Source organism: Prinia subflava, chromosome 1 (genome assembly GCF_021018805.1).
Source record: "Prinia subflava isolate CZ2003 ecotype Zambia chromosome 1, Cam_Psub_1.2, whole genome shotgun sequence".
In the NCBI taxonomy this organism is placed as follows: domain Eukaryota; kingdom Metazoa; phylum Chordata; class Aves; order Passeriformes; family Cisticolidae; genus Prinia; species Prinia subflava.
In genome coordinates this window covers 51275505-51299168 of record NC_086247.1, presented here as the reverse complement: position 1 = coordinate 51299168, position 23664 = coordinate 51275505, and the positions used below count along the sequence as shown (strand labels likewise).

At 37.0% G+C, this 23664-nt stretch overlaps 1 protein-coding gene across 11 annotated transcripts in view; it reads right to left on the bottom strand.

Moving 5' to 3' along the window:
• The window catches only part of PTPRM (protein tyrosine phosphatase receptor type M), a 442185-nt gene that overhangs the window by 188547 nt on the left and 229974 nt on the right, over positions 1–23664 (bottom strand). For all 11 annotated transcript variants that reach the window (XM_063396260.1, XM_063396303.1, XM_063396268.1 and 8 more), the window contains exons 9-11: positions 20515–20624; positions 18019–18220; positions 14276–14378 (exon numbers count right to left, since the gene is read on the bottom strand). In XM_063396260.1, coding sequence (XP_063252330.1) covers positions 14276–14378; positions 18019–18220; positions 20515–20624 — 415 coding nt within the window. The remainder of the gene's footprint in view (positions 1–14275; positions 14379–18018; positions 18221–20514; positions 20625–23664) is intronic.

Below are 23664 nucleotides of genomic sequence, written 5' to 3'. Positions count from 1 at the left end.
TCAAAGCAGTGCGAGAAGAAGGAAGAGGGTGAGAGGGAGGTGGGGAGAAAGAAGGATGCAGAGGAAAAAAGGGAGAGACAGAGAGGGAGAGGCAGAGGGGGAGGGAGACTTCTGAGTAAAATCCTGATGAGAACAGGAATGCCAGTTAGTCATAAGTTATGTGGGAAGTGTTTATAATGAAAACCACCGATCATCAAAGTTATCTAGGTTTATGAAACATTTCTCTCCAATCTTGTTTACAGATATTTACATGATAAGAATTTTTCCATCTTTCAAGATTTGTATTAAAAACACCTTATTTCCATCAGAATAGCTCAGCATAACACCCACCATCCCCTTGGTATGCAGTGTACTGCAAAGAAATCATTTTTGTTTATTCCAGTTTAAAGGACAAATAGCAAATTCAGATGCTCAGATTTTTACATTTGTCATGCTGTAGAGGTGTTTGTGCTTAGCAGAGCTCAGAGGACAGTGTGTAAGTCATTGTACAGAGAGCATATGACCTAAACTGGTCTGGCTCATAAAATACAACAATGAAAACAGTTCATAGTTGGTCTCATACAGATAATTTTTGTTAGATGCCACATGTCTGATATAACAACACAACACTGAATATTTCAGTCTTGTAACTTTAATTTCTCTTTGTCTTGGCTTGATCAAGATAAGATCAGTTCTAAATTGCTTTGGAATATTAGCTGTGTACCATGAATTTATTTTGTATTCTCTCAACCATAATTCATTAAATGGAACTTGCTTGGCATCAATAAGTCACTATGACTTTTGTGTGTGTATGCGTGTGGGAGTGTGTGTGTGGCTCAATACCCTGCTGCTAGGCTATTTAGTGATAAAATCTGATATAATAAAATATTAATTACAGCTGAAAGGTTGGGCGAGAAATATGAACTCAATTACAGTCCCATATTGTGAACAAAGGGCACGGTGAAAAAATCCTTTAGTTATAGATGTTTGGGATAATAAAAGAACAACTAGAACATTACACTCAAGCTGAGTGCTCCCTAAAAGGCCACCTGTTATTAATCTTCACATCAGGCATAGAATTTCAAGTAAATTAGGTCAAGATGAAAGACTGCTGCTGCTGCTTTTTTTTTTTTTACTTAACTAATTTAAAGATTTCTTTATCTGAGTGTTTTTTCTTTGATGTCACTGCAATTTTGTAAGTAGAAATTTGTAACAAGCACAAGGACACAGCAATTGTAATGAAAGGTTAGATAGCATATATAGTATGCAGAGTGATCACCACCTTTTATGGTGGCAAGAATTAGCAGTTTATTCTAGAACTCTTCATTTCAATCAGACTGCCAGTTTCTCAGAACCAAACTGTAAGCATATGTAGTTGTATCATCTTAGAAAGCCTCTTTTTTGGTTTGTTTGAAAAATACCAGCAGTGGAATATAAGTTATTCTAAGACTTCTAAACACATACATTTTTGTTCACCTGTTTGATTTACCCGAGTGTGAAGTCAGATGCATTATCAAAGAATTAACAGAATGTGACCAGGTTGCAAGAAGCACAACTGTGATCCAAAGTTAGTCCAAATCGAATAATATGACCTTGAAATCTTATGCTTAGTAGCAAATCACAAGAACTAAGAAATCTTATCTATTACTGCAGGCTAAAACATGCCATTAGATCATAAAATAAGATTCTCAACATCTGATGAACTGTGTTCCCTATTAACATTGTTTTCTATTTCAACAAATTTTGGTGAAACTGTGGCAATATATTTTGGTACCATGCCAGAAAACAGACTTTCAATGAATTTACATTTATGATACTTGGAACAATCCAAAGACCATTTCAAAGCTTCTTAATCAGCTTTATGTTCTTTGCTTAATTTCTTTTTAAAAAGAACACAGAAAAATGATAACTTCATAAGTACAAGATAAAAGTATCTTGGTACAGCAAGCAAAGTGCTTTTATAAGCTAATATTACACCATTTAACTCACCAGTTTTCAGGTTGCCAAGGCCAATTTACAGAACAACAGGAAAACATGGAAAAAGGAATAAGTCTTGTCACAGTTTAAAAGAAATTAAAGAAAGCAAAACTGTCTAAAATAATTTAGTCTAAAAAAGAACAAAGTTAGAGGGGATCTAAAGGAAATATTCAAAATGGAAAGCCATGTCACAGCTGACTGTTCCTCTATTTTCAATCTGTCACAGAGAAAGAAAATGCTTATGCACAATGGTACCAAAGTACAGATCAATGAGGAAGATACAAAAGAAAATTCCAGAAGTCTGAACACATGCAAACCAATACGCAACAACCTGCAAGATCACACAGCCCATCTTATCAGAAACATAAGTATCACTTCTGCCAAGTGTATGTCTAACTTTCTGATACTCAAAGACAGCTCACTGCTGCTTGAAAAGTGCTTGTGACTGGAATGCAAAGATTCATTACAACACACCTTCAGGTCCAGCAAAGTTGTTGATAGCACCCAAACCATCTGATTTACCTGGTTCCATACTGCTCTGTGAGGCAGACAGCAAAGAAGAAACAGACTACGTATTTTTTTCATTATAGAATATGATGCCATGCTGTTACCTGTCTTCACAAATCATGTAGAAAATGTATTTAGCAAGGTCTGAATGACCAGTTTACTTGGATTCTCAAGAACACAGGAAGGCCAATTCTCACCTAACAGAGGCAACTGTAGTTCTTTAAGTCTAAATGGGATGAATATGTTATGTCATTTCCACTAAATAATTCTGAGATTCTGCTTTTAAATAAATACTATAATATGTTGTTTTCATTCTACAGTCTTCAGAGTAGCTGCATATGATACAATAAAATACTGTACTGGAATTAAAAGAAATGGAGTAACACAAAAAAGCAGCAGTCTTCATGCAAGAACCTGCCTGAGTAATAGCTACTTTAAAAAAATCCAGGGCCACTTTCAAACGAGGTTTCTTCCTCAATAGCCATGAAGAAGATCAAGAGCAACACAAAGTTAAATTAGAAGAGCAATGAAAAAAATACCTTCAGAAATGATGCGATGTCCTTAAGGAATCGGAACATTGCCTCGGATCTAAATCCACACATAAATGATAAGGATACACTATTGCTCAGTCTCTTGTATTCAACTCCCAATTTATGTGTATTATATGTATGCTGCCTCCTAGTGCAGTGGTTTTCATTCTGTTCTCCCCAAATTTGTAGAAAATGCATTTTGCAGAATGTAAGAAAAACATACATCTTATGGATTTCAAATCGCAACAATAAGATCTGTGTGTACGCTGAAATATCTTCAGGGGTTTATAAATAAAAAAGAAAATCTACTAAGACAAACTGATTATAAAGATTACAAGTAAGTGGTATTCTAGTTCAATGTTTTCTAGTAAACAATAGACTACTGCACTGCTGTAACTATGCCCTGGAGAGTGTCCATGATGTGTGGACAGTCTGCAAATACACCAATGTTCATGGAGTGACTACAGCCAGTTGCACAGCTTTTATTTATGAATTTGAATTAATACGCACATGCAAATTGATCAAGGAGCCTGGATATTACACAGAAATTAAGAAGTAAGATTTAGAGCAGGAGATCAGCTAATGGATTAATAACATTGTTAACACTAAATATATCCTACATCTTCTACAAAGCTGTGCACTGGAAATTCACAACTGAATTGAGCTGGGGAATTAAGAAAATAGACGTATTAAAATGAGCATTTTATAAGTGGAGGGAGAATGCTTATTTTCTCCCTTTATTCAAGGATGCTCTGCAATCTGCTGGTTTGTGTACAGCACAGGAAGAAAAATATTTGCTGAGGCAGCTGACTGAATACACAAGCCAATTTCAACAGGTTTTTTGATTCAAAGCTTGAGAACTGTTTACTGCTCATTAGAGCACTCACAGTGGATATGAAGTTTTTAATCTAGTCAGTGAGGGGATTCAACACAGAGCATGGAGAGACTAGCACAAACAGACCCACTGCAGTCATTTAAGATGCGGTCTCATTTGTCCATTTTCTCCTGCCAGATGCTTTGTTTTCATGGGAAAATTGGTGGAAAGCAGCACATGCCTGTGCTTCAGTTGCAACTGCAGAAGCCAGCGTTATCACTGAAGCACCCAAGGCACAGGCACATTTTCTCCTGCAGGCTCTGCTGTAGGAGAGCAAGACCACAGCAAAAATAACCTCAACAGAATTCTCACCTATCAATGCTATCGTCTCTTTCCACAACCTAAATGCAGTGGGTTCCGGTCCAGCAAGTCGGAAATGGAGATTACTGTGTTCATTTTCATTCTTTCTTTGCTACAAAAAAGCTCTGCAGGGCACTTTAATCAGCTGTGCAAAATGATGTAGGCAGACACAGAAAACAAGTCAGTTTTTGTGGCATCGTCCCCAATTTTCAGGACTTCTGTGGATAAATACAAGCCTGACCTTCTGTTCTGTCAGTGAAGGTATAACTCTTCCTCCTCCCTGCACTGGGAATGACTCTGGTAGGATTAGGTGGCACAGAAACCTTGGCAGCATGACATTGTACAGCTCTTCCCACAGGAAATCTGGCTGTAGATAAAAGATTCTGCACAGTTCAGGATTAGCACAACTGTTAAATACAGACGAGATTTTGGCCTTGTGCTTCTACTCCCCTACGAGGCTAATCTCGAAAACAGCTTCAACTCTAGATGTGAGAATGCAGTTAATTCATCTGTCCTCATCTGATTTCCCTATGGTATGTTCTCCCTAAATTCGACATTTTTATAATGCCTTACACATCTATCCTACCACTCTCTGAGGCTATTTTAGGCTGAGGCTTTTACACTTCTCCTGACTAAAGCGCTGCTGCTTTCAGTTGTAGAGCCCAGTAAGTGACTCTAATGTTTCTTTGTGTCATTTAGTGTAATCCAGTTGAGCAGATTAGCTTTTACTTAGCAATGCTTTAGAGTCATGATGCTTGTTATAAATGCCAGTGATTTCCTTTCCTACTTAAATGAACAGTATAACAGAAAGTTTACATGTTAATATTCAGCAAAATGAATACTCCTTCAGCATCAAGTGTGGTGAATGACAGTGTTTCACTTGGAATGCATCTATAGCTTTTCTTCCTCTTTCCATGCAGCACTCCTCTTTATCCTTCTGTTTCCTTTAACATTACTTAGTATCAAATAAAAGCATTTATTTGATTGCTTGCAATGCGTGATCAAAACGCTTTAGTACAAATGGTTCACGGGTTTAGAATGGTTCAATCAAAAATTTATACTGAGTTAGGAATTGCCCCAAATTACTTTGTTCTGGAAACTACAGTCCTCTTGCTGTACATTTAAGTATTAGCAACAAAAGTTTTTTAATGCAGCTATTTAGTGTTTGCTAGTGAATAAAGGGCTCATACAAACTTGCTCAAAATGCACAATATACCAAAGAAAAATTCCTAAGGCCAATGGCAGTATAGAAATGCACCACTGTCAAGGTATCTATGGAAAAGCAAATTAAAGTGGTACTGATTACTAGTGTGTTGCAACCTAAATTAGTAGAAAAATCTCGTTGACTTTTTGCTCCTTGTCACTCAGACAACTCTGATCCACGTGAGAATCTTGACAAAAGTTTGTGTCTTTTGTGGGCTTGTCATGTACAGAATACTGAAAAACATACTTGTGGTGCCATAGTGCTGTGTGATTTTAACTAGCACCACCTTCCTGACGGTGTATTTGCCTGTTTCAATTCACCACTGCCTAGTGCATTTGTATTTGAACTGTTTATGTATCTGCTCTCTGAACTAAAGTTGCTCTCCTTCCTCTCTGAAGTTTATTCCTCTGATGCATTTTTAGAAAATAACTATTTCTCCTCTTGGCCTTAACTGGCTGGCTAAAAAACAAGAGGAGTTCTCTTGGTTTCTCCATATGTAACCCAGGTTTTCCATGATCATTTATGCCAAAACACTGCACTGTTGTAGCCTCAGTAGATCAGAACAAGGCATAGGAGCTCACACAAGGTCCTGCCAGTGTCTTGTAGAATGGTGATCAGAGCTTGTCACCTTTGCTGGAAACCCCACCTGCTGAGTACAGTCTGTTTGCCTATTTCATAGCCATGCTGTGTTTTGATGATTCACAGTGTGTGTGGATGGCTTACACTCATACTGTAAGCCATCCACACACACTTTCTTCTCCTCTGCCATTTCCAAAAATGAGCCTCTATCTTATAACATGCATCCTTCTTACTAGCTCATAGAAGGCAAACTTTGCATCTCATCCTGAAGGCTGTTCCGTATTTTCTGTGCAACATTCCAGTCCAATGCTGCAGGCAGGATTACTGTCAAATGGATTAAAATGTGTTGTATTTATGTATCAGATCTATAACCAAAACAGGCATTGGGCCACCTCTCAGTTGATAATTCAGTATGTGATTATACAGCACAGTGAACATGTGAACTTGTATCAGAGTCTGTGTTTCAGAGCTCTTATGAACCACTTAAAAATACATATTTAATATAAAAACCTTAAGAAAGAAAAGGAAGTGAATCTCGAGAAATCACAAAAAATAGAAAGTATATGGCATAGCTAGAGATCAGAAATATTGATATGCAACACTGCCAGGGCTTCAGCACTAGTGGGCCAAGCAGACAGGACTCCCAGTACGACCTGCAAGCCTGACTGGAGCGCTCATTGAGTCCAACGGGTGAACGAAGACCAAAGGAGACACCATGCTTTTCACTTGGGACACCTCACTTTGGCATCGAGAATTCGAGAGGAAAAACACTGATGGGATTCAAACCTTCGCAAAAACAGAAGAATGAGGTAAGATGATAAGCTACAGTGATTTCACACAGACAAGGATATGGGAAGTACACACACAGAATACTGAGGTCAATGGTGAAAGCTCCCAAAGAGAGCAATGGGTCACATGTGCCTGACAATTCCTAACCACAGTTTTACAGGAATTTAGAACGGGTCACTCAGCACTGTGGCTACAAACTAACATACATGTGATGCACACTGTCAGAAAATTACTTTAAAATGTCTCCACAAAGTACATCCCCACATAATCCTGTTCAACAACCTCCCAGGGGAACGTAGCTGGCCCACATCCTCCCCCTTCAATCCTTCCACAGCATACAGTAAAATGAAAACCAATCCCTAGCACACTTCAGTGAGCACAGAGCAACAGCACCTCTTTCTAACATTTTCAAGGAGTGCTCTGGTTGTTCTGCATTTGATCTTGGGTATGCTTAAACTGAGTACTCCTTCAAAAACCATGCAATGCAGTAATTTCCAGTGATGCTCATAGTTCCTTCACTGTGGTTCCTACATTAAACACCTCCTTCTCTCAAGGCAAGCACCTGGAAGGACATCTGAGGCCCCTACACACTCAGTGGGAGAAACATGTCTTTACAGCTCCAGAGGGCTACTCTGACATGAAGGCAGGATTGTACCTTTCACACTGTCTCTATGGGATGATCAATGCCCCTAATTGAGGAACTTCCTGAACTCAGACAGAAGTAGATGCTTACATTTAAAGACCTAAAATACACTTTATTTGGGATTTTTACTGCATAGGTCTACATCTGCTTAAGATACAAGTACATACCTCTGTCAGGAGAGATGAGACATTCATGCCAGCTTTTTCCACAATAACCTAAGAACTCTACCAGGTTTGCAGAAACTAGAGGGTGAGGTTAAATCCTGTTTTCAACCAGAGAATTTCACCATACTGTTCCCACACCTCAAACATCTGTACAGGATGTACTGGGAAAAGGATCTTAAAGGATCTTAAATGGATCTTAAAGGATCCAGTGCTTCAAAGGATCTTAACAAGGAACTGGTATAGATGAACTGGACTATCACACCATCAGAATTAGAGGTAAGTAATATAGAGAAGACTATCATAAGGAATATTGCAAATATATGGTCTCCTACTTAAGGCCATCATGTAGAAGGAAGGTAAAGAAAAAGAGTAGAGCCTCCTAACAGTCCAGCAAAATTTTAAGTGTTGTTATTTATCATCAAAATCTGTGAGAAAGTATTAGTCAGTTATGAAACAGAATCTCTTCAGAGATATGGAATAATCTTTTTTCTGTTTTATTCTTGAATCTTGAATAATTTCTATTAATTGCTAAGTGACAGGTGTCATTAAGTGCTGAGTTCTCAGTAAGACAAATTGTTACCATAAGAAATCAAGAATCAATACTTGTTTTACCCAGGGACTATGTGAAAAGCCACAGTAAAAGGACCATGGAAATTTCTGAACATGCTAACAGGACATGTGAAGCTGCACCATGCATGTCCAGGCAATGGGTACCATAAATTCCAGTTCAAGTCACAGTAAAAAATCCAAGGACAAGTTCTACTGCATAACAAAAAAGAATTACAGCATTTTTATAGCATAAGTAATTACTGCACCGTTCCCTCAATGAAACAGAAATTGACCCTTCTGCTGTAAATAATTATACTTGTTGCTATAAAGAAGTGACAATTATGGACATTAATAAACCCCAATCCCTTCTCTACCACAGGAACCTTTGGTACCTCAAACAACTTTACTGGCTGCCTTACAGGCTGTAAAACTATGATTTGGAAAGAGCTGACCCTACAGCACACAATTCAGGCCTTAATGTTTACAGACCCTTAAGCAATAGACAGGATGCTCGTAGCAAGCAAATTAAAGAGCTCCCTTCACGCTCTTTAGATCCTGTAGTCTCACAGTAATTTGAAAGGCTGCATTTGGAACATGGCATTCCAGAATATTAGCTACCTAGTAGAGGTAGTTATGCTACCTAAACATGTATAGTTACGTTATTTCAATAAGCCCATTTCTTTATCATAAATACACCTCATATCCAGACTGTTTTATCTGTGAGCTCTTGAAAGGCCGAAGTCCACTCTTCATTTTATGGGGAAGCTTTCCAAATTCTGCTGATTAATGTACAGTTCTGATACTACTCTCCTCAGCTGTGTCTACACAGGATTTTCTTTTTTCTCATTACTACATTACCATGTAATGCCACTGGGAATAGAAGGAAATTACAAAAACATGCCATGATTACATAATGTGCAAGGCAGGAATTGTGAGAGGACAGAGCTAAAAATGCAGATATTGCAATGTCTTTATTGGCATGTCCTGTTGCCATGTTTTTGCCCACACCCAACACTAACATCTCTTATTGTGCTAGGAGAATCAGCATTCTCCCATTTCAAAACTCATTAGCTCATATATCCTGAATTTATAATTATACTCATGATGTCTGCCTTCATAATTCATGCATGGTAACTAATGCTGCACTTTTACTATGCAACAAAGAAACTCAGAAAGAGATATCAGGAACTTTGAGTAGAGGATGGCAACTTTGAGGTCCAGGCCTGTGGCTACAACACACTCACAAGCGCAATGCAAGTGTCTCACTGACTTTCCACAGTAATGAAAAGTATCCTGAAACTTTTGTATTCAGGGTGTTTGAAACCCTGCTGCTTTCTGAGTACAACGATATCTGCATGTGTTTCCAAACAGCCTGTCTGTCTTGCTGGTTTTGTTTTGGTTTTTTTTCTTAATTTCTTAATTGCCAGTGAAATAATTCAATTTGATGATCTGACCAAGTGAGTGTTTTTTTGTAAAGATCGTACATTTCAAGAATAAAAGTAGGCAGTGGCTTTTCTGGAAGGCTGTCAGATTGGAGAATCCTGAAAAAACTCTCTCAGGCTTCAGATGACCCCATTTCTTCATATGGAAGTGGATGGACAGTGCTGCATGACCTAAGTGGCACAAGAGTGCCAATGCCTGCTGCCAGCCTACGAGGAAGGGAGTGGACACAGTGACAGAGCAGAGATGATGGCCAGACACATGGAAGGCTGATCCTCATGGCACCAGTCATGCTGTAGAAAGAGATGAGGCCCTAAGACACATCCTCCTGCCCTGTAATGCCTGTGGTAGGCATGGGAAGGCAACTGTGACCTCTGCTTCATGCATAGCACAAGGTGGTTCTACGGGGAACTGCTGCATTACATATGAGTCTTTGCATTTCAAGGTGAGCCCTTAAGATTAACTCACTCCATCCTTCTACTACCAGTGGGTAGGAATTAAGTGTCCTCCGTCATGCATTTAAAAATTATTACACTTTGAATGATGTTGAAATGGGTAATCCACATACAGAATTAACACTCCTTGAACCTGGGCTGACAAAGGTTTCAATGAAACCATTTCAATTTCCTGTGAATCACGCTGTTCCTATGCCAGGGATCATGTGCAGATAACCTTCATTGCAGCTGCGACAAGGAACCAAGCATTTACATGATGCCTTTAAAGGTCTGGATAAGCCAACAAGAAATATACATTTCTGTGAAATTTAGGCAATCTCACGTGTCCCTCTGATGAGGCAGTAGAAAAGAGTGCTTATCACTTTAGATAGTATGTGGTTTGAAATTTCTACAGTAGTTGCCAGTTGTACTGCAAAATACTTATTATCTTATTATCTTACTATGGCCTTTTGAAATGCTACTTCTTCAAGGTAGAGAGATTAAAAGTATGTTTCAAAATTAAGAACTTCAAGTAAGGAGATGTTTGCTTTATTTTCCCAATAGAGTTCTTATTTATGCAAGTGGAAGAAGTTGGGCACACAAGTGATAAAGGGCATACATGGAGAGTACACAGACTGCCTTCAGTCTAGAGCACCTAGCTTTCAACTCACATAATTCAAAGTTTATTTTCTTTCTTCTGCATGTCTTCTTTAAGACACTTTTAAATGATACTACTTGGCAATTGCTGCAATTCTCTCCCTCTCATCCTATCTAGGTTTTGCAGCCCCAGATGCTGCTGGACTGATCCCACATACTCAGAGCAGGAAGAACTTTGACGTCCCAAATGCCAAGTACTGCATCCACAGGGATTTGCTAGATGACATATTTGGGCATCCTGTTCTTTCATTTCAGACTGGGTTAGAAAAGCACCAAATGTCTGTGGTGTCTGTAAGAGCAGAAAGGTTGGCTGATTGGGCCATTAACTGGCCCAGAGTTTAATGGGGCGACTCTAATTAAGCCGAACTCTGTAATAATGTAGTACGAAAACCAGATGATGAGGTAGAGTAGAGCCTGGATGCTCTTGCCTTCTTTCTTATCCATTTTGCTCCTTTCCCAAATCTGCTTCTCACAGAGACTTGCTATCATCAGGTAGTTCCAGTGTTATCTGAACCAAAATCTTTGGGGTGTTTACTATTAAATTTTTTTTAGGATGTGGCACAGAATAGCATGACGAGGGTGGTATGGGGACAACATTTTGCTGCATTTGTAAACAGATAAAAGAAGTGGAAACACTTGACCTTTATCATGGCAAGACTGAATAGAAATAGGTGCAACAAAGAAAACTTCATTTTCCTGCTGAAGCTAAAACCTTGCAAGACAACTATTTTCAGAGGAGGTCACAAGAACCTTTTATAATGCAATGTGACAATTTAAAGTTCTTTCTAACACAGATGAATGTACAAATAGCACTAAATGCATGTAGCAACCAAGCATTACAATTCTCATTCCGGTGTATGAGCCAGATTTTTGCAATAAATTAGCACTCCTTGGTTGAGTATATGGCACTGACCAGTTTATACATTTGCAGAAAATTTGGCCCCAGAGTCTTCTAAGGTTTAGGCTAACTTCCCCTGGAGAAGTAAAATGTACAAATGGTATTGCCTTGGAAGAGTGAGTCCCCCTCCTCAACAGATGTTAAAGAGCCCTCACAGAAAAAATAGTTGCATTTGTATGCTTTTTATGCAAATTCTTCCAAACTTTACTGACTCTTAAATTCAAATATCTGACAAAAGAGAGTATCTGCAATAAGACATGTATTACACAATTTCCACAAAGGGATAATCTTAAATTAAACATTTTTGTTTCATTTAAGCCTTGCAAATTGCAATCATTCTAGAAGTCAAAATAGCTTAGCCAGCTGTTAAAGAAGTGCATACATTCATCATTACTGAATGCATTGCAGCTTTAAACATGTATAATTCCAAAATAATCTCCTTGAAACAAAGACAGCAACAGCCATAAAACATGCTGGACCTGAAACTGGAGACAAAGCAACCAGTATTTGTAGTATTAAAAATCTGACAAAATACATTTCAATCATGTCCAGTCTTATGAATTCTAAAACAACCTGGAATGCCATTTGGCCTTCGTGATTATTGTGCACTTTGTCATTGCAAACAGAGCTTTCTGAACATTTCTATAAGGTCTGTTTTTTTGAATCAACATTTAAGCAATAAGCATTACACCTTCTCTCCTTTGATGTTGTGCTGTTTGTGTGCAGATTCTAAGTGGCATAAAATTTTAGGATTTTTCTTATTTAAGAAGACAAAAAAAATTAATCACAGGAAAAAATGCTGGACTTCAGAAATACCTCAGGTATCAGCTGTGTTGACGTGAATAGTAGAATTTGTGCTCTCCTTTTCCATCTCAGGAATTGAAGAATTTTATGTGTCATGGTTGATGGGTTGATCAATAAAACAACAACAGTCATTTACACTGCAAGTTTAGTGCAGTTTCAAATATCTGCATTAACCAAGCCAGTAGCTGTAGCAGAATCAATAGACAAGGCATCTTGCCTAGTGGTGTGGATAAATGAAGTATGACTAAACTTTTAACATCCAATGAATACAGATAAGGATGATAAAATCCATATGCAGAATGTGTTTTGCAAGCAGTGTGTTCAGGAGTGGAATGTACTATAAAGTGTTGGAAGTATTAAGAAATTCTTACTTTCATTTTCTCTCTGCTTCATTCAGCATTTACACTCTAAGTTTGCAGTCAGCCTTCATTTTATTTTAAGACCTGTTGCAAAGGACCTTGGTAAATTTGCTGCTGTGTGTTCATCTGTCAGTTCTATAGCTTCATGTCACTTTAAATCTCTCCTCCTATTTCCCTAACCACTCATCCACTTATTTGGCACACTTTCATCTCCTAACGAGCTCCTTTCTATTGTCAGTGAAGTTTCTGATATGTCACTACTGCTATAGGAGCCAATCATCTTTAGTTCACAATGTAGATAAAAAGATTGAAACCATTCTTTATTAATAGCCTAATACATTCATGTTTAAACAATGACTCCAACTTGTATCATATTCATCCAGATGCTTGAATTTGGAAGGACTACACTAGAGCTTTGTGAGATAAAGACAGACAATTATCAAATAATTCTGTTTCTAATCTAACCTGCTAAATCAGTTTCATTAAATGTGCTCTAATATTTGCTGCTTTTTTCCTCAGGTGGTTCAGACTTCTGCAATATGCTACATTTTCTTTTTAAAAAGGTTTCTGAATGAACGACTGAACAGCATTTCCAAAACACAGACCTATGTACATATGATAGATATAACTAATAGTAAAAACTCCTAATTATATGGATTGCATGAATATTCTGAAGAAACCCAAAGAACATTTATTTTCATTCATGCATATACGAGCATAGCAGATCTGTATTTCCCAAATGAACAGAAATTATCAAAAACTTCAGCATGAGGATGAAAACATATGATAGCCACTGAGTATAGATGGAAACTCTTCCTACAGTAATGAAAGAATTAAGGAGGATACACAATTAGTCAAAAGGAAAAACATCCTGTAGCTGTAAAAAATCTCTCATTTTCGTTCTTGTTTATTCAGAGTATTGAGCTCTCATTTAAAATAATCTAACAATTTCTCTGTCTTCCTCACTGAAAATCAGGCCTCTTTTATTCTAATCATGAAGAACTTACACAGCACCACATATCTGGAAGGGATATAAACCTCTGAAAACTGGAAATTCATTAATGGACACTATATGACACTGAAGCCTCCCAAGATAGTGGTTTTCAAGGTTGCTTTTTAAAATTATTATTTCCGCTATTGTGGTCAAATAATGTAAATACTTTATGAATGTTACAGTACATACTGTTTAAATTGGCCAACTTACTAAGTGTTGACTACCTTAAATCTGTGAAGTAAACAAGAAAACTGAATATTAAAGACAGTAGCTCAGCATAAAAAATGTGATATGCCCTTGAACTTATAACACTGCAGTAAGCAATTACCTTAAAGAAGCCACCCACACAACAGAACTATGGCTTTGTTCCTTATCTTCAAAGAACAAGCCACTTGCATCTGGATCAAATCCTTTAAACAATACACGAACATTCAACATCAAAGCACTTTCATTTTCTTCAGTTATTTAATTTAATTAGAGCTAATACAGACATGAATTTAGACACTGATTGCTGTGTAGAAAATCCCCAGAAAAGATGTTCAAGAAATCAATCAATTTGGTTTTTAATTTCATAAAGAATTTTTCCCCCAGTACCTGACAGGAGCGCCTCTGCTCTGTGCAGGTTTCAGCAAGACTGTCACAGTGCTGTCAGTTTGATTCAAAGGTGTTTCAAGTTCATACGGTGGCATAGAGGGTGCTAGAATAAGAAAAGAGGCAAATAAAATCATTATTCCTGTATTTCTTCTTTCAAGAGCTGTTTCGTTATTTGAATATGCAATTTTAAAGGCTTCTTCAAATACAAAGACCATACTACAAGTCTAAGATGCTATCTGTAACAATGCAAGTGTGAGACAACTGTTAAATAACTTCAGAAAAAACCCAAAACAAAACAAATCCCAAACAAAGAAATACTAGCTCACTGCCAATTCCAAGACAGGAAACAGATACTAGTGGCAGTAAGTTTGCAGAAACTATTGAGAATCCATGATGTGGAAATGAAAAGTTATCTTAAGAACAGCATCTGCAAATGTGTATGCTGAAGTGACTATTGTTTTTGAAACGGAGCCCAGCTTTCTCAGTATGACAGCTGTATCAGCATGCACTCTCATAATTTCTTCTTCCTGGAATTTTAACTAGTGCTATAACTGTCCTGGGTCTATTGTCCACCAAGAGAAGAATTGATCTTAGTCTGAAGCCCCACTCAGAACTTTTGCAAAGTGTGTCTTCATTAAAGATTTACAGTTGTGATTAAAACAAACGATGCTTCAGTTATTGCCTTTTACTGTTGCTGCTTTCTTCACTGCCATCATCTACTCACATTTGTATCATTACATTGGAGGGAAGGCTACTCAGTTAATTGGTTATTTGACAGGCTGCCGTATCCTTATTGTTCACCTGCTAATGGTGATGCACGGTTAACAGATTTAAAGGCTAGAGAAGCAAAAGAGGGTCTTTTCAGTGGTCTCTTCTGTCTACAACAATAATGCAGGGCAATTAACTTCCCTAAATTGATTCCTGTTTGAAAGGGAAAACACATTTGGCGGGGAAGACCTTTTCCTTAAAAGATTCTTCCAAAGATTCATTTAGTTTCATCTTACTGGATACTTCGTGTGTACCATACCAATAGAGTGTGTTATGCTCCACATACAGATAGTATCAACCTCTGGCAAATTATTTTCAAGTGTATTTTCCAATCATTTTCATTTTTCCAGTAGTATCTGCATCTACTTGAAAGGTAAATTAATTTCTCTCTCTTTATCCATAGCGCCCTATGTATGCAAGTAAGGATTGTGTTAAGAATTGCACTGTACTCCACAATACCTCAGTCTGCTGAGAAAATATGAAAATCTTCATTGCTTTGCATTGCTATTCACCAGTTTTGAAATGTTTCACAAATAAAAAAATTATTCTTCAAAAACCTCCTTGTATGCTAGAGAGGTTTTATTCCATTTACAATCCTTGATATAAGGCACAAACATTAAGACTAATAATTTTAAGTAATTTGAATAGTACTTAAGTCATACTATCATACACTGCTTTAAAGCTTCAGGCACACTTTGCAGTTTTGAATATCCAGAACTTGTTCATATAACGCCCCATTCTCAACCTGACCATCCTGAAAACAAGAAGGAACAGGAACTGTATCTCCAAAAAGCTGTATGAATTCTGAATATTTTTTGAATACTCTGTCATTTCTTGTCCTTGTTCTCCTGCCCACATCTTAGCAAGTCTTTGGATTTTCCTAATTTATGACTCCTAAGTCCCTACTTGCTCTCTCTACTAATTTTAATGTCTCTACAAAGACCAAAACTATTTTCCTGTTCCAGATATGAGTTGTGGCTCTCCTAGTCATAACCTTTAGTCCTGGCTATTTTTCTCTTCTCCATTTTTCCTCATCTACATTAGGACTCTTCCTCCTCCCACACTGCCTACAAGTAAAGATAGAACTTATTAATAAACAGAGAAAACAGGAAATATTCATGCAATTGTAAATAAAACACAGCAACTATTTCCTGTACATAAGAGTACTAGTCAAAACACTTGACAGGAAATTTAGAGGTTTTTGTTCAGAAAAAAATACAGTCCAGAATTAGAGTAAAATGCAAAAATTGATCCTAAATTGCACCTAACCTGTTCTAAAAACAGTGAAACCTTTCATCCATAAATATTCAAAAGTCCAAAATGGAGAGCACTGGCCACATGAAAGAGCCTCAAAGCCTGCCAGTGAGACAATGAGATCACAGCCAAAAGCACTGCAAAGAAGGCTCCATACTCAACAGCTAGAATGCCATTTGGGACTGTTAATTATATTTAAAAAAACACACATTTTGTTTCCATTTTAAATTCATTAGAGATTGGTTTTAAATACCTCTATGGATAAGGCATAAACACTTTTTGTCAGTACAGTACCTAAGAGGAAGCAATGAGAGAGTGGGTGCAGACAAGAGCATGTAGAACCTTGCCACATGGAAATCTGGAGGTCTGCCTCACCCTCAAGCACTCCCGCAATGCCTGTTCCCACTAGTGAATTTTTGTTGATGACATATCACTTTAGAGACCAATTTAAGGTCCAGTACTATTCCCAAATGTCCAGATTCTCATCCATACTCAGTAGTCTCCATTCCTCATTCTAACTCCATATGAAGTTCTGCTGTGTCAAATTGATTTTTGACAGAGAAAATTTCTGCTCAGTATGGGAAAGGAGATGGAAAACCAACTCCATCTTTACTGATCAGTGTTAATTATGTTTTATGTTACACACAGAGTTAACTGTTTAACTTGAAAATTATCAACATTTTTGTTTCTCTACAAACAGCTGCATTGGCAATAACTTTCACCTTGCATTAACTGTCCTTTCCTATAATAAGATAGGAGAAATCATTCTATTTCTGGTAAACATTTTTCAGTTTTTTCCATTCCAGTGAGGACAGAGAATGAGAGATGGGGGAGAAGTACACAGAATAAGAGTAAAAGAAAAAGAAGATTTTATACCCAAATGCTTTCTGGAAAGCCCAGTTGACCACAAATAGGTAAGGCAATTTTCTATAAATATTATCAAGGGGCCAGTTTATTACTGAACTGCCAGATTAATTCTGAAGCAGACTGTAGAAAAGTGAAGAATAAACGGATTTCAACCTTAACTTTGCAAAACATTTTGCCATGAATTACATGAGCATTTTGTAGAATACAATAATATTCCATCCCCTCAATGAAGTGTTCCTCTGCCTCAAGGAAGGGTTTGAAATACTGGTCAAGGATCTGCAGAAATGACAGAGTCATGCTGCTGTTACCTGAAAACTACTAGTCCTGATGTTCTTGTCTAATACAGTTTCATATCCACTTCAGTCCCCATGCCTGTTAGGAACACAGGCAGCCTGGCAGCTAACTATAGTTTCTAAGTGAGCTCTAGATGTACAGCATCTCTGCTCTACTCTCGATTGTTCATGGCTCATTAAAGAGATTTTCCAGCACTGTTACTGTTCTAATTTAGCATCATGTCAAGGCTGACTAAGCTCTGAATGAAACCCTCATCTTCAGGTCCAAAAAAACCCTATGCTAAATGTTGCAACTGCAGCTGGCACAGGCTGCAAACACATAATTCACAGGGGTTTCTTGAGTGATATGTTACAGTTGTGAACAGGAATTTCAGAATACTAGCTAATATTTAAGCACTTGGAAGTTCTTCAGATATGGTAATATATGTCACTTTGACATCTTCGGGGATGAACGTCTTCTTCCTTTTTTCAATTTGCTGCTTGTTAAATTCTAAAGAAGTAAACAACAAAAGAATTACCCAACTCATTACCATAAGCAAATAATATTCTTTGATCCAGTACCTGATATTTTAGTTGTGAACTGATTTGTTATTGGAGGTCCGAAGCCTTTAGCTGTGCTGGCTCTGATGGTAAAAGAGTAGGTAGTGCCAGGATACAGTCCAAAAAAGAGATAGTGCGTTTCATTTCCTAGCTTTGAGACTCGTCCACTTTGATTGGATAAATCTATTTCTGGGTCAAAGGAACTGACTGCTTTGTAGGTGATCTGCAAAAGAATAAGAAAGTTATACACTGCCTTGAGCAGATGGACAGAGATTGCATCTTTATCCAGTAAACCCTTCTGATGTATGCGCTGTCAGACATTTTATGATAAGCTATCTTACTCTCTTATACTCTTCAAATCCTGAATCCCACGAAGGGGCACAGGAACTGAGTCGTAACTCGTATGAGTTATTACTTTTATAGATACAGAGACTTAGAGGCAGCTAGATTACAACTCTAAAGGACGGGTTCAGGCTTATATTAATTCCTTCAAGATGCTGGCTTTAACAGTGTCACATTTTGAATTCATCTTAATGTTGGTTTTGATCAGCACCAGTAACAAAACCAAAACAAATAGGTAAAAACTGAGAAGTGACTAAGAGGGGGTGCAGCCCCCCAGTTCCAGCTGACTTTACTATAATTACAGTTTGCCCTGAATAAGGTTATCTCTAAAAGATGATAAGGGCAGCTTAAGAAAAATTTTTCAGAAATTTTGTATAGCTTCTATTTTAGTCTGAAGCTTAGCTATTACAATTGCTAATTTGAATTTTTTTCAGGTTATTATATTGTACCTAGATCAGATTCTCATTTGGAGGGAATAAAAGCTAAATGTTAAGTAATATATGCAGAGTGTATATTGTATCCTCAGTTCCCTCCTTGATTCAAACAGTATTTATACTTTTCATTAGAAATGTTAATGTAAGTTCACAGTAAAACTTGATCCAGACTTCTTCTATTAATTACTGATTTCTATGCACTGTAATGAGAATTTAAAAGCAAGAAAGCCATTTAAAAATACGAAAGCCCTTAAAAAATTAGAAAAGTAAAAATGCTTCACCCCTCCTTTATGCTTTTAAATTTTCATTTTTATGTGAGTAATTCCAAATCCCTTATTATATAAAGTGATAATTGACATTCTTTTTGCTATACTTTTTCAATACCATTTTAATTAAGAGGACACATAATACAGTACATGGACACATCCCAAGTGTCGATGTTACACACCTTAAACACTTGCAATTTCCTAAAACCTCTGACCTAATGAAAATTGATTTTTATATGAGCCATCTAATATAACATCAATGAAGTGCTGAAAATTAGTAATAAAAACTTTCATACTATTCAGATAAACTCCGACCTTATTACAGTAGATACAGGCATATCCTCTATAAATCGTCATCCATAAACTGAACTCAAAGTACCTTAAAAAGCACCCAACTAGCCCTTGTAATTCTAACAGATGACAGAAGATTAAATCACCAACTGTCTGAACTTTTATCAGTAAAGAAATTAAGGTAACATTGCTCACATGAATCTCCCTATCTCAATACAGCTGGTGGAGTTTTGTGTGTGTGTGTATACATTTAAGGATGAACTGCCCGGATACAGTGGGTGTACTCCTCAGCAATGGAATTAGACATGCAGACATATTCCTAAGTAGAAACGTGATCCACCACTGTGTGTTTCTTTGTACATAAATCTAGCAACAATAACAACATTAACACTTAACTAAAACGTTCTGATCTCTGAACACAGACAACTGTCGTGGTAGCTAGAAAGTTGTTAGCTTTACAAAAAATCAATTCATACCTTTTCATAACATTTTATCCTCCTACAATAAAGTAGTTTTCAAAACAGTATCAATAGATTACCATTCATTTTAACTTTTCTTTTACACGGCATCTCATTTAGGTGTGTTTTTTTAAACAAAGCATTTCAATACCAATTTTGTAGTAAGGTCAGGTAAGAAGCTTAACAGTGATTACTGTCTGACAGCTTAATCTGTGCAGTCTTTTGTCAATTTTTCTAAGAGGTATTCAGGCAGAGCTTCCACATGAGAAAAAGCAGTGATTTTTAGACATCTAACAACATACAATTTTGTTGAATTTGCATTTTAAAAAAACTAGATTTTTAATTGTGCCTGCTTGTTTCTATTACAATAGGCTTCCTATAATGAGGCCTATCTAAATGTGACGTCGACTGTAACCACTGTCTTATGCCTCTTATTTTTTAAGGAAATTTGCTAAGATTTGTCTTTCAATCTTTTAAATATTTGAACTAGACTACTAGATAGAATGTTATTTCATGGTTCTAGATATAGCAGGTTTCTTAAAGTTGGTAACTCAAGGACATGATGAGTCCTGCGTAGTTCACTCCTACATTATATTTACTTTTAAATGGTTACGGTTTTTAAAATGAAGTTAATTTTACACGAACTGTAAAAACACAAATTTTTTTATGATTATGCACTTTGAAAAAATCAAAACTAGACATAAAGTGTGGCAAATTTCTAGATACCTCATACAAAGTAATCACACCATATGTTTGCGCTGGCTCTCTCCACTGAAGAAAAATCTTCTCTTCAAAGGTACTCCCTTGAATGGATTCAAGTGGCACAGCACTTGGGACTAACAGATTAAAAGAAAAGAAGTGGTTTTAAGCAAAATCTCAGAGGGATATGCTCTGTTTAAATACCTGTACTTTTATGCTAAGGCACAAAAACCATCCCACCATAATTTCCCCAAAGACTGAAGCAAAGGCCAGGGTAGCTCAGGAGGAGAACGATTCATTTAACAAGACAGTGCCATTATGCATCACCTTCAGTGTAAGAACGAATTAGCAAGCATCACACATTTCCTGTAAACCTCTACTGATAATTAAAAAAAAAAAGGACAAATCAGCTTTTTATAAGGAACTAGGAGATATCTCAAATAGGAATTTTTGCAAGTAAAATCTGCTTGTGATACCTACTGATCAACAGTGTTACTTCCCAATGTGGAAAACATATGAAATATTGAAAATGAACAAGCATTGAAATAACAAGGCAGAGTTTCAGAAGACAGAATCAGAAAAGTTATCTTGGAAAGATGAGTCACATATTGCGTTGAACAGCAACGCTCATTGACATTAGGCCAGAAAACACACCTACAATAGGATGGGCAAAAGAAAAGTGTGAAACAGTCAAAGTAAAAATCTGACATTATTAATTTTTTTTGAAGTCTCTTAATGTGGGTGAAAGATCTGTGAAGAGTCAGGGATGTCAGAAGGTTCTTATGAAAGGTATGCAAACTGCTCTCAGGTATCACTTGTGTTTTTTCTGCAGCCATTGCCTTATCCCCAAGACAACACAATCTTCAGAGAAGACATGTGAACAGCACATGGATGCGTTACCTGTGACTTTATTTTATAGCAACACTGGCAAAGTAATGTAAAAAAATCCTGAAAAATGCACACGGGACTGTTGTGAGGCAATAGGCATTATGGCATTAACACTTTTACACAAACTCCGTGTGAAAATCCAACAGAAAGATACACATGACATTTTTGACTTGCCACAGAAAGAAGGTGGAAGCCGCTTGTTGCAGTGGTTGAAATAACTTCTCAGAATCCTTCCTGAGATATACTCAGATGGTTAAGGAATAGAAAAATCTGCAAGACATTTGGTGACTCCTTCCTGTTGGCACGTCTGGTACAGAACTTCCTCTACATTTCTGCTACAGAACTTCCTCTTCCTACTGTTCCATGCTGTTGCTGTGGCAGTTTACAAGGTTTAAGGCTTTTTGATCACCTCTCCATAGCCCTCCAGAGAGCTCCATGCTCTACCAAGTGGAAACTCCAAGGACACAGGTTCTGAACTGGCTTACCAGTCCTGTGTGCATCAGTAAAATGACACCTTTAGGGCAGCCTGAATTCTGGGCACTGAATTTTGTTTCCAGGTATGAGAGAACTGGAAAAACTCCTGTGGAATCATGAGATTAATGATTTACATGTAAAGGAAGAGGAATTAAATATAGGGTAAATAAGACAGAAGTAGAGCAAAGCACTGTGGTAACCTCTCAAATTATCTGAAGGTCATAAACTCTGAGCAGTTGTGCCCTCCAGGGGGGGCACTGGCAGAGGTCACTTGGAGGTGTACTCAAACGCAACTGTACAAGGCCTTGAGTGATTTGCTATCACACGATCATCTGTGAGCAGAAGGTTGGACTAAAGGAACTCTGGAAGTCCCTTGCAACCAAGAAGATCGTGTGATTCGAAAAATTATGATGATTATTTGGGTCAGTATACTCTGTTGTTTTACATTCCGACTTATATACCTCACTGAATGTGTATAGTACACTAAAAAGTTGTAATTTTTTTCAAGGTGTTCTCTCAGACAATGACAGTGGTTTTTAATATGTCCTGAAATAACAAGAAGTTCCAGAGGGACAGGAACAAGAAATTTTAGATAAAACACATAAACATCCCAGACAACAATAAGATCTTTAGCATTGTCATACTACAATTGAACCGAATTAAATTTAGTGCATGACAGCACAATTAATTCTAATTAAACATTTTTGTTAGCTATGCTTTGCTGAATATGTTGCATTAGTAACTATATATTCCTAAATTGTTTAATTTATTCCCTCATATATTTTGATTAGAAATTAGTACTACATAAAACCAATACAGCATGTATTAAATAATTAAATAGGCCTAAATGACAGACTTCAAGTATTTATTATAAAAGGAGCTCACAATTGTTGAAGTTGTTACTAGAAATATTTCCATCATGTTTTAAGGAAATCTATCTGAGCTGGAAGAAAATACAAATCCATTCCTGTTCAGATTTCAGACGATAAAAATGGAAGGAGGGCAGATCTGTTACATAAAGCAATGCCAAGTCATTTGACAAGGTTCCTTTGAACTGTATGCATTTAAAAGAATCAAAAGCAAGGTCAAAAAAACTAAGGTACATTTGTAAGGGGCTATATATCAGCATAGAGTATTCTGGAAAGGTTAAACTGATTCCTGGTGCACAACCACTTCAACAAGGAAGTCGCATTTTAGTATTGTAGCTAACAGAGCTTCAGTAAAGTCTCTGCATGTGTAATCAAAACAGTGTAATTGAAGACTTGGGAGGATGGTATAATCTTTTCATGCAATATTATTAGAGCATTGCAGAGACACACTGCCCAATTCTGCTGTCTCTGCCTCAAAAAAGACATTAGCTAATTACATTATTATTTATTATATTTATTATTAACCAAAATAGAGTAAGTTTTTTTTTAAAAGGAGATCTGAAAACCCCATGTGAGTTGAAAATTGTTAAAAGGAAGGGAATATCTGTATATTTCAATGCCTGTATTTAGAATATAGTGTCTCAATTAGTATCTGTGTCCAGTAGTTAGAAAGCGAAAGACAGAGAAACTGAAACTGCAAATCAAGAACAAATACATAGAGCAGAGCACATAACTCAGTAGAGGAGCTTCCATGAGGATACTGCTGACAATCACCTGAAATTTCTTCAAACTGGTACTGGAACTTCAGAGAGGCAGAACATAATTCAAGGAGAAGTTACAAGTTTAATGATGAAATGATTAAACTATCCTGAGATGTTACAGGTTATGTGAAAGATCACTCTAATAATGGAACTTTACTCTATTAAAATTGGTGAGGTTGGTGGAA